The sequence below is a fragment of the Amblyraja radiata genome, chromosome 10, assembly GCF_010909765.2.
Source record: "Amblyraja radiata isolate CabotCenter1 chromosome 10, sAmbRad1.1.pri, whole genome shotgun sequence".
In the NCBI taxonomy this organism is placed as follows: domain Eukaryota; kingdom Metazoa; phylum Chordata; class Chondrichthyes; order Rajiformes; family Rajidae; genus Amblyraja; species Amblyraja radiata.
Window position 1 is genome coordinate 21,569,383 of NC_045965.1, and position 21,466 is coordinate 21,590,848.

Below are 21,466 nucleotides of genomic sequence, written 5' to 3' on the forward strand. Positions count from 1 at the left end.
ACACACACAAGGCTTCGGCCGTGGGCCCTGTGGACGGTAACATCGGGAGCTGACCTGGTTGGTGACCGACTCCAAACTCCAGCAACAGCAGCTTCGTCTGCCCCAAATCGTGGGGCTTCAATCGGCCCGTTGGCGGGGCCTTTAATCGGCCGGCGGGGGCTTCAACATTGGGAGCCTTGATGGCCTCAATGCAGCAGTTTGATTTTAGGCCGTGCGGGGCGCTGAAAGGCCCCGCGAACGGGCCGATTCAGCCCTCAGAAAGCGTCTGATAAAGTCCGGATTACAAAATATGGGGGGGATTGTCCCCCACCTCTAAAAGCACGGGGGAACTACCCACTGTTACCCCCAGGATTTCCGCCCATGCTTCAAGATGTTGGTGAGACCACATTTGAAGTATTGTGTACAATTCTGGTTACCGTGCTATAGAAAGGATGTCATTAAGCTGGAAATGATGCAGAAAAGATTCACCACATTGATACCAGGACTCAAGGGCTTGAGATACAAGGACAGGCTGGGTAGGCTGGGACGTTTTCCATGAGCATAGGAGACTGAGGTGATTTTATATACAAAACCAGAGGGGCATAGAAAAGTTAAATGGTACGCAATATTTTTCTCAGGGCAGAGCAGTTCAGAACTACAGGGCACAGGTTTAAGTTGAGAAGGGAAAGATTTAAAAGAGATCTTGCTGGTGCATATATGAAACAAGCTGTTCGATGAAGTACCAGAAGGAGTGGTGCAGGTGGGTACAATTGTGGCATTTAAAATGCATTTAGACAGGTACATGGATTGGAATGGTTTGGACAGATATGAGCCAAATGCAGGCAAATGTGAGTTGCTCAGTTACAAATCACGGTCGGCATGAAGGACCTATTCTTGTGTTGTTTCACTCTATGCCTCTGCTATTCTGCGTGAATGAAACGTTAACTCACAGGTGGAAACAGTTGCTGTTGCCGGTAAGCTCCTCATCTGCTCCTTGAGTGCAACCAGGTTGACTGTGTAATCTTCACCAGGTCTCAACCCCGTCTGATTAAAGCATGTTACCATCGTAGGAAGCTGCACTATCATTCCGCCTTCGTTACTCTGAAACATAGATGCAATATCACACTGGGTCAGAGAGAACGATTGAGGCGTGGGGAGGGAAGGAGAGGACAGAGATGATCAAGCATGTACAACCATTTGCTTACAACTCCTGCACATGGAAATAGTTTATCCATGTCTTTTCAGCCTCCCCTTGGCTATCTCTGATCTAAAGTGAAGATCCTCATCCACCAACCAATGTAGGCTGGACTGGGTGTCATCATCGAACTGCTGCATCCTATTCATAGAAACAAGAGATGAGGATGTGAGGGATAATGACGGGAGTTGATCATGGGGCTCAGGCACAGGTCTGACGTGTGTGAGAGTGACTGAGTGAATGAGTGAAGTAGTTGAGGATGACTTACCTTTGCAATGAAACTGATCTCCCAAGCATCAAATGCAAACTGGAAAGGATCCCACTGCACCTCCACCACTGACTCTGTGACAGACTGAAAGCGAAGTCCTTGAGGAGTTGACAAATCTTGGAGAGATAACAGATTAAATCTGAGCTCACAAGCACCACATCTTTCAGAGTCACATTCCAATTAATGACAATTTTCAAGTTATTTTAACCTTTCCTCGACCACACATTAGAAAGACTTACACCTTTTATATCCCCGAGTACTTTCTGGTTCATCTCTTGTGTCAGCGTTGTGATGGTTAACAATATCGAGGTCGGAAGAGTAGTTTGATCATTCAAGGGATATGGATGTCACTGGCAATGCCAACATTATTGCTAACCCCTAATTGATGGGATTAATGGGATGAATCAAAAGGGCATATCAGCATATGAAGTTTCTTAGTCTGTGTAATGAATCATTAATGCTAAGGTTCTGGGACAAGTGCTAAGGTGTCTGGCAGACCAGACTTAACAAGTACAATAAAAAAGTCTCACGCCACATGATTTTAACAAAATAGATAATGGCTACTAATAACTAAATTTATCTCTTTCTTAATTCTGACAAAGGGCCACTAACCTGAAAAACTGACTGTTTCTGTTCATACATCTCCTGCCCACCCTGCTGAATTTTTCTGCCGTGTTTTGTTTTTAATATCTCGTATGCTTTCTTCACAATATCTACCTGCACTGCCACCTTCAGGAATGTTTGGATTGGTGCACCAAGGCACATCTTTAAACTTTCACTCTCTGACCTCAAAGCTATGCCCTCTAGTCTTTGACATTTCCACTCTGGGACATCCCCACTCTAGCTGTAAAGCCTACCTATTTCTCTCATAATTTTGGACATTACTATCATGCCTTCCCTCAATCTCTGTCATTCCAGAGAAAACAGTCCAAATTTGTCCAACCTCACCTTTTAACTAATACCCCATAATCATGGGAGCATTCTGGTAAACCTGTTCTGCACCTTCTCCAAAACCCCCACATCATTCCTGAAATGGGGCAACCAGAACTGCACACAATGCAGCCTAACCAAAATTCTATAAAGCAGCAACATGACTTATTGACTCTTATACTCAATGCCTTCATTGTACCGCTGCTGACAAATTCATTTCACTTGCACTTTATGTGCAATGTGACGAATAAAACTGATTGATTGATTGATTGATTGATCAACATATGAAGGAAGGCATACTTTATCTTTATTTACCACTCTATCTACTTCGCTTGCTACTTTCAGTGAACTATGGACTTGGATGCCAAGACTTCTCTGCACATCAATACTGTTCAGATTCTTGTAATTAATTGAATATTTTCCCCTAACATTCGATCTTCCAAAGTGTAAAACCTCACACTTGCTTTGATTAAACTCCATCTGCTATTTCTCTGCCCATTTCTGTAGCTTATGTATATCCTACTGTATACTTTCTCACTGTCTACACCACTGTCCTGACTCCATGCATAAATGGCCTACTTTATACCTTATCCCTGGTTCCCACTCTTGTTTTTAAAGTAGACTAGATCAAGTGAGACTCGTTGGGTCCCTGTCACACCAGAGGCCTGGTCCCTCAATGCAATCCGTTCCCTCAACGCAATATTCCACCACTCACCCATAGCCCCCAACTGCACAGGCGTGCCTCATTTGCCCTCATCCCCCAGCACTCCCTCCCCCTCCTCTTCACCCTCCCTCTTCTTTCCCCTCTCCTCCTCCCCCCCCCCCTCCCTCACCTCTCCCTCCCTCTCCTTTCCCCTACCCTGTCACTTCCTCCCTCCTTCCACAACCCCTCTCCCCTCCCTACACCCCTCCCCTCCCTCTATCTGTTTAAATAACAGTAAACAACAATCCACTCCTCGTCCCCTCCCTCACTCCCTCCCTCTCCTTGTAACAATGTAACAAATCTCTCATTGCACTGGCAGTCGTGTCTTTGTTAACATTGTAACAGTGGAGCACTGCTGCCGGGTAGTTTATATAAATGAGATCCCATTGTGACATCATAGCTGTAACTGCCACTGCAACTTCATCTTTTTTCTCAAAGTGGGGTTTTGTAAAGTTGAAAATGTGAATAACTTGTAAAATATAACACCAATCTGAACGAAATTTGACACAGCAGACCACAAGACAATTGTGAGTAAGGTGGTCCAAAAATTGTAGTGCTATTGTGTACCGTTTTTGCGTAGTTCCAGGATCACATGGGCAGATGGGCTGACACACACACACACGCGCACACACACACACACACACACACACACACACACACACACACACACACACACACACACACACACACACAGAAATAAACAAGATGAGAGTTTTAGTAATATACTAGAGCAAGTGGGATCCGTTGGGTCCCTGTCACATGGGAGGCCTGGTCCCCCAACGCAACCCATTCTCCCAACGCAATATTCAACCACTCACTCATAGCCCACACGGGAAGCCTGGTCCCCCAACGCAACCCGTTTCCCAACGCAATATTCTACCACTCACCCATTTCCCCAACGCAACCTGTTCCCCCAACGCCATATTCCACCACTCACACAAAGCCCCCAATTGCGCAGGGGCAGTTCATTTCCCCTTATTCACCCTCCCTCTTTTTAAACTTTAAAAAAAATGAAATTGCACTTGCTGGCAGGAAAAAAAAAATCCAATTGCACTTGCTGCCAGGACTGGGATTTGCAACATCGTAGTGGGCAGGGCCACCAATTGAGGGGCAGTTTATGTAAATGAGATCCCATTATGACATCATAGCTGTAACTGCCACTGCAACTTCAAGTCATTTTTCTCAAAGTGGGGTTTTGTAAAGTTGTAAAATATAACATAAATCTAAACAAAACGATACGACAGACCACAGGACAATTGTGAGTAAGGAGATCCAAAAATTGTAGCACTATCGTGTACCGCTTTGGGCAGACATGCGCGCACACACACACACTCACATAGAAACAAACAAGATGAGAGTTTTAGATAGATAGATAGATAGATAGATAGATAGATAGATAGATAGATAGATAGATAGATAGATAGATAGATAGATAGATAGATAGATAGATAGATAGATATAAAAAGCCCTGGGATTTTCTTCAATCCTACTTGCCAATGATATTTTATAGCTTCTTTTGAACCTTCTAATTGTCTGCTTCAGCTTTTTTCCGGTTGCTTTATATTCCTCAAAGGACTTTCTGATTTCATCTTTCTAAACCTTACATATACATCTAAAAGGATTTTGATCAAATTTACAACCTCTTTTGTCAACCTTACTTGCCATCCTTATCCTTCCTCCTTATTGGAACATGCTGGACCTGAACTCTGATCTGTTGGCTTTTAAAAGACTCCCACATGTCAGATGTGGATTTACCCAATAACAACTGCTCCCAATTCATTCTTATGCCAAATAATTCTGTGATCTACCTTACCCCAGCAATAAGGATCGGAATTCAGAATTCAGAACAATCTTAAAACTTATAGAGTTGTGATCATTGTTCCTAAAATGCTCTTCCACTGAAATACCAGTAACTGTCCAGGTTTGTTTCCAACTGACCTCCCAAAGTGCAACAACACTTTAAATTCCATTCCGGGATTAATTTCCATCTGCCATGGTTCTGCACATTGGAAAAACTGATCAATATCTGCCTGTAGTTTAAGACTATCAAACACACCATCAATTTTTAGCTCATCTGCAATTGGATCTGAGATGACTGCTAGGTATACATCCTCTATACGTCAAAGAATACCAATAATTTCCTGGACCATTTCAAGTGCTAATTTGAAGGGGGAAAATGGGATTTGATTTAAAACCAGGATAGGTAAGGGTTCGGAATGCAGCACCAAAATCACCCAACTATACAGAAACGTGCAAGTGCACACACATGTTAACACCAACAGCAGTGCAATCACACGAAACAACAAAATAGCACAGTGGTGTAAACATGTAAATGTGCAAAGGATCCACTGGCAATGTGGCGTAATATTGGTACGGGTCAGGTGCGAATGCTGCCATACTCACGGGTGGTGAGGTGGGAGCTGATGGGCTCACTTAGCTGCTGATCCTTCACAGCGTGGACATTAATAACGTATTCAAGGCCTGGCTCCAATCCTTGGATGGTGGCTGTTGTCCGATTCACCGGAACATGTAGCTCTCTTTGCACCCAGTCCGGGCTAATCGGGTGGTAGGTGATGAAATACTCAGCGACTTCTGAGGAACCCTCCCACTGCAGATCAACTGTGCGATCAGTTACATCGGTGGTCTGGAGATACTTCGGTGGAGCAACTGGGAGAGGCAAAGACCACAGAGTTCAGCTCCACATCTTTCCCCATTTGAATGCACCCGCAGACAGCCACTCTGACCATCAATCCACCCTCTCCTCCAACACTGACTCTCTCATGGGTATAGCCCACACAAGAGGAGCACCACCTCCAACACTGCCGCCCAGGTGTGTTTGTGAATGGCAACATCCTTACAGGGATGTGCTGAAAGGAAAGCAAACTCCCCTCTCAGAACCCATTCTCCACTGCCTCATCCAGGAAATATCTGCTATCTTGCCATGGAACAGCACCTCCTCAATGTCATGGGCATTGGGCAAACCCTCCCTCGAGACTAATAGATTCCCTCCCACCCCAGATTATGACTGTACCAAGTAGCAAGAGCAGAGGATAAATATCCATGAACAGGAAGCAGATAGCGCCTGCTTTACCATCTTGGTGTTGTACTTATTCTGGCAAGCAGATGAATGTTCTGTGCAGTAGAGTTGGCATAGTCTCGCATATGTTCTGCCATTTAATAATACTTGGCTGATCTGACTGTAACCTCAATAATGCACTCACGCTCTCTTGCAATCTTTGGTTATCAAGAGTCTAACCTTTCCTGTCCTAAATATATTCAAAGTCTAAGCTTCCAAAGTCAAATACCATAGGGTGTAGCTTTATGATAATTAGAAGAACGAGTAAAGGAAGGCGAGGGTGATGAGGAATGGAACGTGCTAAAACATAGAAAACATAGAAAATATAGAAATTAGGTGCAAGAGTAGGCCATTCGGCCCTTCGAGCCTGCACCGCCATTCAGGGCTGATCATCCACCTCAGTATCCTGTACCTGCCTTCTCTCCATACCCCCTGATCCCTTTAGCCACAAAGGCCACATCTAACTTCCTCTTAAATATAGCCAATGAACTGGCCTCAACTACCTTCTGTGGCAGAGAATTCCACAGATTCACCACTCTCTGTGTGCAAAATGATTTTCTCATCTCGGTCCTAAAAGATTTCCCCCTTATCCTTAAACTGTGACCCCTTGTTCTGGACTTCCCCAACATCGGGAACAATCTTCCTGCATCTAGCCCGTCCAACCCCTTAAGAATTTTGTAAGTTTCTATAAGATCCCCCCTCAATCTTCTAAATTCTAGCGTGTACAAGCCGAGTCTATCCAGTCTTTCTTCATATGAAAGTCCTGCCATCCCAGGAATCAGTCTGGTGAACCTTCTCTGTACTCCATCTATGGCAAGAATGTCTTTCCTCAGATTAGGGTGAAAGGGTGAGAGAGTTACGTTCCCAACACATTGCAAACCCTCATCATATTTACAGGTGGCCTTGAAGACTTGTTATCTGTAGGGCTACAAACCTAGGGGTGCTACCAAACTAGGCAGCTTTTAAAAAACAATACAGCCATGAGAGACTGAATGTCCTTCTGCTGCTGTAAATGTGTGATGATTCCATTTCACCTGCCTGTCGAGTGTTGCTCCCCGTCTCTCTCCACCCCACCCTTAACCTGGTGACATCTCCATGCTAGATCTTTACCTGTTGCACAGTCCTGTCCAGTGTAGCCATCCAGACAGGAGCAGGCGCCGCCGTTGCACTGACCATTGTCGCTGCAGTTGTTCAGGCACCTCAACTGGTTGCAGTCCTCTCCAGTGTAAGCCGTCGAGCACAGGCAGGAGTCATTAACACACTGCCCATTTCCCGAGCATGCATTGGGGCACTTCAGCTGGTTACAGTCCTCTCCTTTGTAGGTTTCCTCACAGACACATTCCTCCTGTACACATCGGCCGTGTCCACTGCAGTCACTTGGACATCCCGTGTCATTGCAGTCCTGCCCCAGGTAGCCTGGGTCACAGACGCACTGCCCATTGATACACGCGCCGTGCCCAGAGCAGTTGGACGAGCAAAGCAGCTCTGAGCATCCCTTGCCTGTCCAGCCGAGGTCACAGCTGCAATCACAAGTCTCCATGCTGAAGTTCCCATGCCCACTGCACATGGGAGCATAATCAACTTGCCCTGGAGTGAGAGTGAGGGAGCAGAGTTAGAGAAACATAGAAACATAGAAAACAGGTGCAGGAGTAGGCCATTCGGCCCTTCGAGCCTGCACCGCCATTCAATATGATCATGGCTGATCATCCAACTCTGAATCCCGTACCTGCCTTCTCTCCATGCCCCCTGATCCCTTTATCCACAAGGGCTACATCTAACTCCCTCTTAAATATAGCCAATGAACTGGCCTCAACTACCTTCTGTGGCAGAGAGTTACAGAGATTCACCACTCTCTGTGTGAAAAATGTTTCTCTCATCTCGGTCCTAAAGGATTTCCCCTCTATCCTTAAGCTGTGACCCCTTGTCCTGGACTTCCCCAACATCTGGAACAATCTTCCTGAAGACCAGACAGCTGCTGCAACTGGGACTGTCCCCTGCAGGGAAAGTGGAGAAGGTAACAACTGGGAAGTGGCAGCACCAGCAGCCCAGCAAAAATGTCATGTGCCTGTCACTCCATTAACATCTAAAGCTCGCACGGGACGTCCTGGAGTCATGGTGGATTGTAACACGGAAACAGGTACTTTGGCCCAACACATCCATGCTTGACTTTTCAATACCCTCCCTTGCTAAATCACAACCTTCATATAGCTGGGTGACCAGAACTGCAATAGTCTTTAATTATAGAACAGAACAATACAGCACATAAATGGTCCAATTAATGTTTGTGCTGAACATGATGCCAAATTAGACTGTCTCAGGTGCCTGTAGATGATCCACATCCCTCTATTCCCTGCACCTCCATGTGCCTATCTAAATGCCTCTTGTGCTACTATCATATCTGTCTCCACCACCATCCCTGGCCCCCACCACTGTCTGCATAAAAAACTTGCCCCGCACATCTCCAATAAAGTTTACATTATAGCTACGCCCCCTAGTGTTGGACATTCCTACCCAAGGGAGCAGGTTGTGACAAGTCAACTCTATCTATGCTTCTCATAATTTAATATATTTCTATCATGCCCCCCCCTCAACCTCTGACGTTCCGCAGAAAGCAATCCAAGTCTATCCAACCTCTTCCTGCAGCAGAAACCCTGCAATCTGTGCAGCAAACCTCCTCTGCACCCTCTTCCAAGCCTCCGCATACTTCCTGCACAGGGGCGACCACAACTGCACGCAAAACTGTAAATGCAGCCTAACCTGAGTCCTATGGAGCTGCATCATGACTTCCTGACTCTTATACTCAACGCCTCTAGCAATGAAGGTAAGCTTACCACACACCTTCTTTACCACCCTATCTACTTGTGCTGCCACCTTCAGTGAGCTATGAACTGGGACTCCAAGATCCCTCTGTACATCAATGCTGTTAAGGGTCTTGCCATTAACTATGTATTTTTCCCTTACATTCAACCTCCCAAAGTGCAACACCTCACACTTGCTCGAGTTAAACTCCATCTGCCATTTTTTCCCCACCAATGTCTTGTAAGGTTGTAACATGCCATCACAACTCTTGAGCAGAGGGGTCTAGGACCACAAGTATAGAGCTCCCTGAAAGTAGTGTCATAGTGTCAATCCATCAAGAAATTGTGTATAGATGTCATGATGTGATGAGGTGTCACTTGGAATATTGTATGCAGTTCTTGTCATCCTGCTGTAGGAAAAATATTATTAAGCTGGAAAGAGTGCAGTGAAGGTATATGAGGCTGTTGCCAGACTCGTGGGATTGAGCAAAAGGGAGAGATTGAGGAGGCTAGGTCTTTATTCCATGGAGCGTAAGCGACTAAAGGGTGATATCATAGAAGTGTATAAAATCATGAGACAGATATAAGGTGGATGCACATAGTCTTTTTCAAAGTTGTTACCCATCCTCCAGTCAAGCATCACCTATAATGTTGCAGATAAAGTGTAGCCCTGGAAAGGCTGCCCTCCTGCCTGCTAGTTCCATTGCTGCCTCTCACTGCTGTCTGGCTTTAGCTGCATGACGTAGGTCAGCCCTGAGGAGCGGTGAGGTTCCTCCCTCAGACAGCATCGATCCAAGCTGTCAGTGTGATCTATTAATGACATTTACACTGTGGGGAATGAAACTGGTTTGGAAAAGAGCAGGACTGGCATCTCAATGTTCTGGGGTTCAGAAACTTCAACTGTGATAAAGAGGGAAGATCAAGAGAATGTCACAGTGGCATTTAGAGAGGACACCCAGGAGGGCACATCCAGTGAGGCACTGTGGCCAGCGTTCAGGAATAAGAAAGCTACAATGTCTATGGTGGGGTTATACTATGGGCCTCCAAGATTCAGCAGGAGGAACAGATGTGTTGTCAGGTAATGGGAAGATGCAAAAACAATCAGGTAGTTGTAGTGAGTGATGCAACTACCCCAAAATTGCATGCTACTCTTACAGTGCCAGAGGTTTAGATGGACCAAAATACTTCAGGTGCATGCAAGCGGGTTTCCTGACACAGCATGTAGCCAGTTCATCCAGGGAATGAGCCATACCAGACTTTGTATTAGGAAATACACATGGCCAGGTGATCGGAGTTTCAAACGGAGAGCATTTTGGGAATAGTGATCCATAACTGATGGATAAGGATCAGGGTGGACCTCAGTTGAAAGTGCTAAATTAGGGGGAAAGCTAATTACAGTGGTATTAGGCAAAAGCTGTGGAGAGTAGACTAGGAACAGGTATTACTGGGTAAGTGCACATCTGATTTGTGGGAGTCATTTAAAGGCCAACTGGTAGAATTCAAGACAAATATATTTCTGTGAGGAGGAAAGGCAAGGATAGTAAGGTTTAAGAACTTGGATAACGAAATAAATAATTTAGCCGAAGAAAATAGCAAGTATATGTAAGGATAAGGAAGGTAAAATCAGACTGAACCTTTGAGAAATATAAAGGAAACAGCAAAGGAACAGGGAATTGGGAATGTTGATCTTGTACAACTATAACATCACATCACAATATCTGTACTCATTAAAATGGAGAATCCAAAGGCATTTCATACAAAACATTAAAAACAAGAGAGTAGCTAGGGAGAGGGTAGGACCATTCGAGGACAAGTGAGGGAATTGATACCAGGAGCCATAGGTAATGAGTGATGTATTACATGAATAATGTGCATTGGTATGCACCATGCAGGAGGGAATAAGATGAGAGAGGGGTGTGCTGATATTCATGGCCTTATTCATACCAATAAGGTATCTTCCAAGAAGGAGGTGCTGTTAGAAAAATATTAAAGTGGATAAGCCTCCAGGACCTGATGGGATCAAACCCGTTATTGACAGAGGCAAGAGCGAACTTTGTTGGGGGCGTGACAGAGATCTTTATATCCTCTTCAGCCACAGAACTGGAGAATAGCCACTGCTGATCCCGTGTTTCAGAAGGGCAATGGAGACAATCTAGGAAATTATAGTGAGCCTTACATAATCGGTAGGGTGATTATTGGAGAAGATTCTTGCATATAGGACGTACTCTAATCAAAGCAATCAAATCTAATCTGAGTGTGCAGCCGCAATCTTCCAACCTACCTCATTGTGGCCCTTACACTTTTTTAAATCTGCACTTTCTCTATAGCTGTAACATTATAATGATGTAACACTATATTCGGCACTCTGGTATGCTTTTCTGTGTACAACCTGTTATGCTTGTGGATGGCTTTATTGTACTTAAGCATAGTATGATTTGACCAGATATGGTGGTCTGTTGTGCTCAATTGATCTGTCATGGAGTAGTGGTGTTCTGCAGTGGAGTAGTGGTGAACAATATAAGAATGGAGACTGCAGTCTATTGGATTAACAAGAGGTCTGCAAGATATCCAATGGTGGTGTGACATAGTGGGGAGGCGAGGTGGTCTGTGTGGTGCAAATGTAATTGGCCAAGGGAGGTTGTTGATGGGGTTGGAGGTCGGTGCAGGGGTTAGGGTTCTGAGAAAGCTCCCTACCTGCTGCCAAGCTCGCTGCTGAGTATCCACTAGTGCACTCTTGTCTGAGCATGGAGACCTCTCTCTCCAGCAGCTCGATGCGGTCCATGAGATTCTTGAGCAGCGAGCTCCTCAGGCAACCACAGGCCTGTTGGGGAATGTTGATGTTGTGGGTGAAGCCCACCTGGCTCTCCATGGTCTGGGCTTGTTCAAAGTATTCAGCAGCATATTCCTGCGGGGAAGATTCAGCCCGTCCCAGGGCACTCTCTGCCCTCACTGAACAGAGCGACACAAGTGGCACGTTGATGTTGTAGATGTGATTGAAGATAATTGACTGCTGTTGAAGCAGCACAGTGTGGTTAATCTGATGAACACTGGCTGATGTCCCATCGCCCTTCTGCCGTTGTGCATTGACCAACACCTGATGTTCACCACGATCCATGAACATGCTCAGGCAAACAGCCAGGATATTGAACAGTAGCATCATTTCACCTTATGGTTCCTCGGAGTCGGTGTCGCCTGACCCAAAGGATGAATTAATCTTGAAAAGGGAGCTGCAAAACAAACAGTTCAAAGGTTCAAGCCAACATTTGAAGACTCCTGCTGAAACTTCATTTTCAAATCACTCCTCAGTGGCCTCTGACCACAATAAACAACAGATCATCCAAACACCACATCTTAATCGGTATTACACAAAAATGCTGGATAAACTCAGCGGGTGCAGCAGCATCGATGGAACGAAGGAAATAGGCAACGTTTCGGGCCGAAACCCTTCTTCAGACTGATGGGGGGTGGCGGGGAGAAGAAAGGAAAAAGGAGGAGGAGGAGCCCGAGGGCTGAGGAAGGGGAGGAGACAGCAAGGGCTAACAAAATTGGGAGAATTCAATGTTCATGCCCGCAGGATGCAGACTCCCCAAGCGGAATATGAGGTGCTGTTCCTCCAATTTCCGGTGTTGCTCGCTCTGGCCATGGAGGAGACCCAGGACAGAGAGGTCGGATGGGTAATGGGAGGGGGAGTTGAAGTGCTGAGCCACCGGGAGGTCAGGTTGGTTATTGCGGACCGAGAGGAGGTGATCGCCCAGCCTCTGCTTGGTCGGTATTGGTATCTTAATCGGTCGGTATCTTAATTGGTATAGTCCCTTCCACCCACTGTTCTTTGCTTGTTGATCAATTAAACCATGCCTTGATTTTCAAATTTTCCTCATTGTTTTTTAAACTCTTCACGGCTTTCCACTCCCATCTCTGTGAGCTCCACAGCACTATAATCTGCTCCATGAGCCACACCGGTCCATATTGGCATCCAGAACCAAGACACTTGCACCCATGTCCTATAATACAAAGGCCTTCACCTCTAGAATTAATTCTCCACACCTCCCAGTTTCTCTACTTCCTTTTTAAGATGCTCTTTGACACCAAACTTTTAGCATTCTGTGTCTATTTTTAGCTTTCGCTGTCTTTTCCCAGCTGACTCAATACCAGGTTTTGTTGATTGATATCACGATGAAGTCACTCGGGACATTTGTATATTCGTGTTCCTACATAAATACAAATTGCTTTTTGGAAAGGAGAGAAAGCAGAGGCTGAGGTTGTCAGAGATCCTCTTTTGTGAGAGAGTTCAAATCACAGTGTGACATCACTGTCAAGCTATTCAGACTGTTCCAAACGGCTCCGTGGTACCAGCATTCAGATTATTGGAAGTTGCTGAATGCTTCCTTTCTGATAGATAATGCAAGCCAGCCACCATTTTGCTGCATTACATTTCCTCTGCTTCCTTAGTGGAGCTTCCTGCAGTCCATTAGGGAAGACTTTATTTAAACACTCTTGTAATGCTGCAATCCTATTTCTTCAGCAAGAAACTGCAAGAGAATTGAAAACATCTTTGAAAGCAGACGATGTGCAGAGAATCATTGGGCAGAGCTGGATGGAGACACCAGCCTTAGCATTCCCGGAAGTTGGATGCCTGCCTGATTCATTCTCCAGCATCTGCTCTGACCCAGTAATACTGCACCCATTCTAAGCCCACTGTGAGAGAACTGGCACTGAAATCACCAGCAGGCAACAAATCACACAGACCCTTGCGCCTCACATTCCCAGATCCACACTTCAATATTGAGTGAACAAACAGCCTGCACAGGTTCAAAATCAAATCCAGCACATATACAACACTGAAAAAATAACCCCCCCTAAGAAATGGAACAAAACAGACAACTTGTTAACAAACAAGTTGAAATAAAATGGACATGGTGTTGTCATGTGAACAGTGATTAGTGTCAGATGTAGAACCTAACCAAAGTATAGGTTGGGGGAATAATTCACTCCGCGTACTAAGAGGAAGGAAGCTGTCAAACAGGGATGCAAGTAACTGGGGAAAAAACTTGACATCGAAAAATGAAATGGTCCATTTTGACTGGTAGAATATGAAGGACAATGTGTTTAAATGAAAAGATGCTGTCGGAATAGAAGAGTAGATATGATGCCACACACAAATGATAGTCAATTTGTTTGATAAAAAAGTCATTAGCATGGAATGCAGAGTCAAAAGCAAATTGCTGGAGGAACTCAGTAGTCAGGCAGCATCTGTGGAAGGAAGTGAACAGACAGCATTTCAGTTGGTAACTTTCAGACCTGAAATGTCGACTGTTTCTCACTTCACAGAAGCTGCCTGACCAGTGAGCATCTCCAGCATTTTGCTCCCATATAGTATTTCTAACAATTTCAGCACTTTGCTTTCCTATTGCAGAAATACATCTGTTTACTGAACCTATACTTTAAGGAAAGAAATGGCACATTAACTTTTATTACTGAAGGATCAGAGTTTTAAAGATAACCTATTACATTTATATAGGGCCTTGGCGTTAGAGCACTGTGCAGAGTTTAAATATCTATGCCCAAGAAGCCAGCTGGTAAAGGTTACTAATTCCTGAGATGGAGAGATTATGTCATGAGGACACATTCAATAGACTATGCTATATTTCCTCTAATTTTAATTCATACAGCACAGGAACAGGCCCTTTGGCTCACTGTATCTATGCTGACCATTATGCCCATCTGTACTAAATCCATTTACCAGGTGTTTAAGTCCCCACCCCCATCACCCACACAGGCAGCACGTTCCAGATTTCATGTTCTGGGTGAAAAAGTTCTTCCTTTGGTGAATTTCTTTCGTTCCCCTTTCCCCTGACTCTCAGTCTGAAGAAGGGTCTCAACCCGAAACATCACCTGTTCCTTTTCTCCAGAGATGCTGTCTGACCCACTCCAGCTTTTGTGTCTATTTACCTTTGGTGAAGCGGAGACAATGGATCTGTCACAAACTTAATGACTGGCAAAAGGGGTGAAAGGGTTAATGGATGACTTCTGCTCTTCGTTCTTGTATCTGGTGCACAGAGGGTTAAAGGGAACAACTTACTCATGTCTGGCATGGTGCAGTCATATGTGTCTCAGGGCACAACAGATACAAAGGATCAATGCACCCAGTCTGGTACCAAGTAGCTGGTTGATATCACAATGTCAGCTCATGCCCATGTACAATACACAGAGGGTGAAAGAGAACAATACACTCTGTCTGGGAGTGCACAGCACATGAGTGCTTCAGTGTGTAAAACATAATCTCAGCAATCCACCAACACAGCACCCGGCCACCTGAGTGTGCAAGTCTCATCCAACACGTGTGAGCCTTGTTCAATGAGTTATGTGTCATAGATCAGTACGTGCGGTGGCACAGCTGATAGTGCCGCTGCCTCACAGCTCCAGAGATCCGGTCTAATCCTAACCCCTTATGCTGTCTGGTTAGTGTTTGCACGCTCTCCCTGTGACTATGTGGGTTTCCCCTGGGTGCTCTGGTTTCCTCCTATGGCCTGAAGATGCGTGGGGTCAGTAGCTTAATTGGCTGCTGTAAATTGTATTAGTGTGTAGGGTAGTAATAAAATCTGGGGGATAAAAAATAAGGGGAGTTGATGGGAATGCGGCAAGTATAAAATGAGATTAGCACAGGACTAAATGTTTAATGATTGGCACAGATTTAGTGTGCCTCAGGGCCTGTTTCTCTGCTGTTCGACTCTACTAAAAGTTAATTATGAATGACGACTGCATTGAATTGTAAATCCATTGGCATCAATTAAAGAGATTAAAAGCATAAAGTTGTTCTACATTAAATCAAAAATGGAAGACAGAAAAATAAACTATGTGAAACTAAGTAAATGTTTCACAATAGCTCTGGAAGCTAAATTAGTTGTGCATGGACACGTGTCACCACAGGAGAAGAAATTTGGACCCTGCAACATTTGAATTGGTGAGTGTTTGCACTCAATGGGCCAAATATCCTCCTCTGGTGAAGATATACGAGAAGTAATGAAAAATGTGACACGAAGCAGCTGCTGAAATCAATAACACTTCTGGGGAATAAGAGAAGGTGGATTGGGAAGCGGAGGAACAGTTGGATCAAGGAACAGGAGGAGAATGTGAGATGGGTTACAGATGAAAAGAGCAGGATGGGGCAACTATGATGAGCCTGGGATGTATGAATACAATGAATACAAAATGAAATGAGAATGTCAGTAATTTACAATGCAGGAAAGGGGGGACAGGAAGGAAGAGAGAGGTGTTCAAAAAGTACTGAGATGTTAATAACTATTGAAAGACAAATCTGGAGGAGGAATATGAAACTGTGAGGCATCTATAATCAAGTCAGTGAATCTGTTTACATATGGATGCAAACAGATAGATATAATTGTTATCACAGAGACATGGCTTCAGGGTGACCCAACGCTTGGAGTTGAAAATGCAAGGATATTCGATAGTTGAGAAGAAGGAGATGGGACGTCATTGGCCATTAGGTATGAAAAGCAGAGAATGTTGCTGGCTCAGAAGTCAAGTCATCAGTCCAGGTGGAGGCAGATAGTACCAGGTGCAGAAATCATAGTGGGAATTGTGTCTGGCCCTTCCACAATAGGGGTGATATAGAGGATGACATCTCTGGCCCTTCCACATGATAGATGACGTAGAGGACAGGTTCTCTGGACCTTCCACAGGAGGGGTGACAAAGACTTGATGTGCCAAATGGCCTATTTCTGTTCCTACCACTTATGAACTTATGAAGTGTGTTACATGTACCTACAACTCTGTGCAAAGAAGAAACTCTACTTTACAAATTGCCCCTTTTATGTTAAAACTATTCCCTCTAGTATTTGGCATTTCGTTCCTTGAAAAAAGGGTCTGATTGTCTCGCCTATCTATGCTTCTCATAATTTTATAAAGATATTTGGGAACTCGGAGAGTCAACCCCCGGGGGCACCACTATTTTTGGGCCTGGGATTTCTCTCCTCCTTATTCTGTCCCAACAAAGATATTTGACAGTCTTGCCATTCAAGATGTGCTCCCATTGGAAACATCCAACAAGATGGAATGATTTGTCTGCACCCAATATATGCATCCTATGTAATTGCAATGCTTGATATTGTATTCAATTACCTGCTGTTATTTTTTTTAACGAGTATAAAAACTCACTGTATTTTCAACTTGGAGAGATTCTTCCAGGGGAGAATCCCAAGGGAGAATCTTCCACCAAGTGTCCTCCTGCTTGTGATGAATAATGGCTGTTACGTTACAGCTCCGGTCTCAATGTGACTCATTCACAGTCACAGCAAAAAGTAGGAACAGCAGCGGTTATAGACAACTTCCTGACATAGAATATGTTGAAGGAAAAATGACTCAACCATAGACAGCAATAGGTTACGGACAATCAGACACCAAGAAGATGCACATAAAGTGACCAAGAAAGTTGCAAACCTGAAGATTCAGAGCAATTTAATAGAATTAAGCAAATAAGAAGCAAGAGTTAAAATAGAGTTTGAGAATAAACATTCAAGAACATAAAGAGAACATCAAAATCTCCAATTATGTAAATTGAAAAATGTGAGTAAAAAAAGCTACCTCAGAGTCAGAAACAGGACGCTTTATAATGGAGCAAAATAATGGATGAAGATTAAATTAAATACTTTGGCTGTGGTTTCATGGAGAGTTTAAAAGAAAACTGCTGGGGAACAAAGGGTCCAATAAAAAGTAGAAATTAAAGGAAATTAATAGGACCAATAAATCCTAGGCTTGATAACCTGATAACCTAACGTGTGTGCTAAATGAGGGAGCCATGGAGATAGTAATTGCTTTGGTTGTCATAACTGGCTCCATAATTCTATAGATTAGATGAGGGAAAACCTCCTTCAGATTGGAGGGTAACAAATTTAACCTCACTATTTAGGAAACGAGAGAGGAAAACAGGAATGTCAAGCCAACTGGCCTAACATCAGTAGCAGGGAAAATACTATGATATTACATACTATTATGTGATAACTGAACACTTAGAAGCAGGATAAAGGACTAAGCATTGGTACAGCAGGTAATGCCACACAGCTCCAATAACTTGGACTCAATCCTGATCTTGGATTCTGTCTGTGTACAGAAGAGGTGGGGTGGGGGGGGGGGGGGGGGGGGGGGACTTTTGGATGTGGAGAGATTGGGATCAACTAGGTCCATATTCTCCAGAGATATGAAAAGTGAGAGGAGGGGCTTATCAAAATATACAAGGTTCTAATAAGGATAAAATGGTAACAGAGGAGATGAGGCGAATCTAGTACCAGAACTCTCACTCAGGATATGAGGTGAGGTATTTATGACTGAGGTGAGGATAATTTATTTGGCCTGAGTCTGGTGAACCCATGGAATTCTCCCCCACAGAGGGCTGCAGAGGCCATGCCACTGAGTTTATTTAAGTAGGGAAGCAGATTGATTTCTAGATACAAAAGGCATCTAGGAGTATGGGGAGAGATCTGGAACGTGGTGTGGAGATCGAGAAATTGAATGGTGGAGCAAGCTCGAAGTGCCAAATGACCTCCTTGTATTATTTTCTGTTTCTAGAAGTACGCCCCAGTGGATGATGCTGCCTCAAGGTGACATGGACAGAGGTTCAATGCTGAACTCCGGTGCTGCTGTGGTGGAGTTTGCACGGTAGCCCTCTGACTGTGTAGGTTCCCTCCAAGAATTCCAGTTTCCTGCTACATCCTAAAGACGTGCAGGTTGTCAGATTAGGTGGTTGCAGTAAGGTAACCCTACTTGAGGCAGGCAGCAAAAGAGAGATTGATGCAGGTGAATGAGAAGATAAGCTGCAGGGGGTCAGGGATAGAAACATAGACAATAGGTGCAGGAGTAGGCCATTCGAGCCAGCACCGCCATTCAATATGATCATGGCTGATCATCCTAAATCAGTACCCTGTTCCTGCTCTCTCCCCATATCCCTTGATTCCTTTAGCCCTAAGAACTATATCTAACTCACTCTTGAATACATCCAGTGAATTAGCCTCCACTGCCTTCTGTGGCAGAGAATTCCACAGATTCACAACTCTCTGGATGAAAAAGTGTTTCCTCATCTGAGTCCTAAATGGCACCCCCCTTATTCTTAACAAGAGGAGGAGTGGGACTAATGGGATTGTTCTGCTGGGAACCAACTGCATTGCTTGTGTTTGTGTTGAAATAGGTAAGGAGGAGGGGTGAAAGGGTCAGAAAGATACCAGAGAACGAATGAGGAAGGATAGGCAGGGTAGAATGGAGTGATATAGAGAAGGAGCAGAGAGTGAACTGGAGTAAAAATAGAAGGAAGAAGAAAAGAATAGAACGGGAAGGGGATGGAAAGAAAGCATGAGTCAAGAAAGAATGCGGAAGGATAGACAGAGAAAGCTCAAATAGTAAAGAGAAGAAAGAATGAATAAAAAACACAAGTGGGTGGGTGAGGAGGGAAGATTATGTAGAAAGCGGTGGAGTGGGGATAGGGAATGAATCGTGAGAAAATGAGAGGAGAGTAGTGGAAATTGCAGAAAGAAAAAGAGGGTTATTAGACAGATGGTAGAAAATTAAGGTGTAGTTCGAGAAAGAGGAGGGGCTGAAAGGGGAGTAAGGGAAAGGTGTGGTAGGAGGGGAGGGGGTATATGGATGAAGCTACCTGAAAGTGAAGGTGTGAGAATGATAACGCAGGAGGGTGAGTGTGGGAGCATGCGAGTGAGTGAGAGTCTACATGGAAGGGGGGAGAGGCGCGCATTTGGAGGAAGCGGTAGGTAGTTAGTGCTGCCGCTTAGTTTAAATACAGATCTCATTGCTTCGAGCTATTTACACGGAGCAATATAGCACAATGTCAGCAGCTCATGCTCACTGCAGTAGTACTGAAATATGGCCTGCTTAGATTTGGCAGCCACAGTTTCCACACACACACAGAGCGACACGGGCTGAATGAAGAAAGTGCTGTGTGCTTGCTTACCTTATTCAGTAGCTGATACCCTACTGAGTGAGGCTCGTTCAGCCCGAGTCCTTCAGCTATGATCACCTCTCTCTCCTCCTCTGTCCTCTCAGCTGCCTGCTCGGCCCTTCCCCTCACTGAAACGAAGCACAGCGTTGGTCGGACTGAGCAATTCAAATGCCAAATGCCCTGCGATAGATGGCTTCACTCTATTAACATTCAGCCTCACATCTGCAATCCTCACATTTGCTCGGCTCCAGAATCTGTGGCCTCTTTCCAGCAACCTCTCCACGTATTTCATTGATGTATTTACATAAACAACATTCATGTTTTATGCCAAAGCAGCAGATCGAAAAATCAATCACAGTAACTCAATCTCTGGACCAAAAATTCTCAGCCTTCTCCTATTAAAAATCCCCCAAAAAAATTCTCTCATGTTCAATATGTATTCATTATCCAATCCTGCACTTTGTTGATTGCAAAGGGGCATAAAGGGCATGGATTGCAACTTTTAAAGTCTATCCTGGTTCACGGCAGAAGGATCTACCTCGCTGTACATGGCACCGTATACTGCAGACAGGTCCAAGTGCTCATTCTTCAGACCAAAAGAAATGGACGATATTAATCTTGAGTTGCTCTGCCATTCAAGAGGGTCGTGGCTAATCCTGTACAGCAACTGACAAGATGCGGTGCATGAATTTCCAAAAGGCACTCTGTGAAGTGCCACACAAAAGATTACTGCGCACATCACAGTTCGCAGCACATTCTCCTCGACAGGAGAACAAAACAGAAACTGATGAGAAGGGTGCCTCAACTTCAGGTGGGAAAACTGTAATTGATGGTGTGTTGGTGCTGGGCTGACAACATATAGATAGGTGAATAATCAAGTTGTGTGGAGCAGCACGGAGCTAGAGGACTTCTCCTGCCAGCAAGAAACAAGCATTTCAATACAAGGCGAGGGCAGTATAAGAACAACTGGTTTTGCTGTTGCATATTGGTGACACCACCCAAGATTACTCTGCAGGGTTTTGACCACCTAATTTCAGGGGTTCTGCAATTGCATTCAATGCCGTGTTCTAGTGAAGGGCTTTCTTATGAGGAACCACTGAGCTGGTTGGGCCTATGCCCCCCCACCCCCACCCCATTTAGAGGATTGAGATGTGATCTTATTGAATGAAGTATGAGGGAATGAAGATATTAACAAGTTAGAGGATATTAAGATGTTTCTCTTGTGTCGGAATCTCAAATTAGGGGGCCTGGTTTCAGAATAAGTAGTTATGGAGTCAGAGTCACACAGCAGAGGAAGACCCTGTTCCTCTCACCTTAAACCTGTGCCCTCTAGTTTTAGACTAGAAAAAGACTGTGACCATTCACTTACCTCCGCACCTCATGATTTTATATATCTGTTTGAGGTCATCCCTCACCTGCCTTCAGTCCAGGGAAATCAGTCCCAGCCTATCTAGTCCCTCCTAATAACTCAAGCCCTCCAGACACAAGAAACTGTAGACGCTGGAATCTTGAGCAAAAAATAAAGTGCTTGAGGAACTCAGCGGGTCAGCCAGTATC

The 21,466-nt window shown here is 44.6% G+C and overlaps 1 protein-coding gene across 1 annotated transcript in view; it reads right to left on the minus strand.

The window, feature by feature from the left end:
* tnr (tenascin R) overlaps nucleotides 1-12,170 on the minus strand; it is a 48,850-nt gene extending 36,680 nt beyond the window's left edge. The window contains exons 1-5 of the mRNA XM_033029137.1: nucleotides 11,644-12,170; nucleotides 7,262-7,738; nucleotides 5,479-5,742; nucleotides 1,443-1,558; nucleotides 930-1,080 (exon numbers count right to left, since the gene is read on the minus strand). Of these exons, the coding sequence (XP_032885028.1) occupies nucleotides 930-1,080; nucleotides 1,443-1,558; nucleotides 5,479-5,742; nucleotides 7,262-7,738; nucleotides 11,644-12,109 (1,474 nt within the window). The 5' untranslated portion in view covers nucleotides 12,110-12,170. The remainder of the gene's footprint in view (nucleotides 1-929; nucleotides 1,081-1,442; nucleotides 1,559-5,478; nucleotides 5,743-7,261; nucleotides 7,739-11,643) is intronic.
* Nucleotides 12,171-21,466: the final 9,296 nt, after the last annotated feature.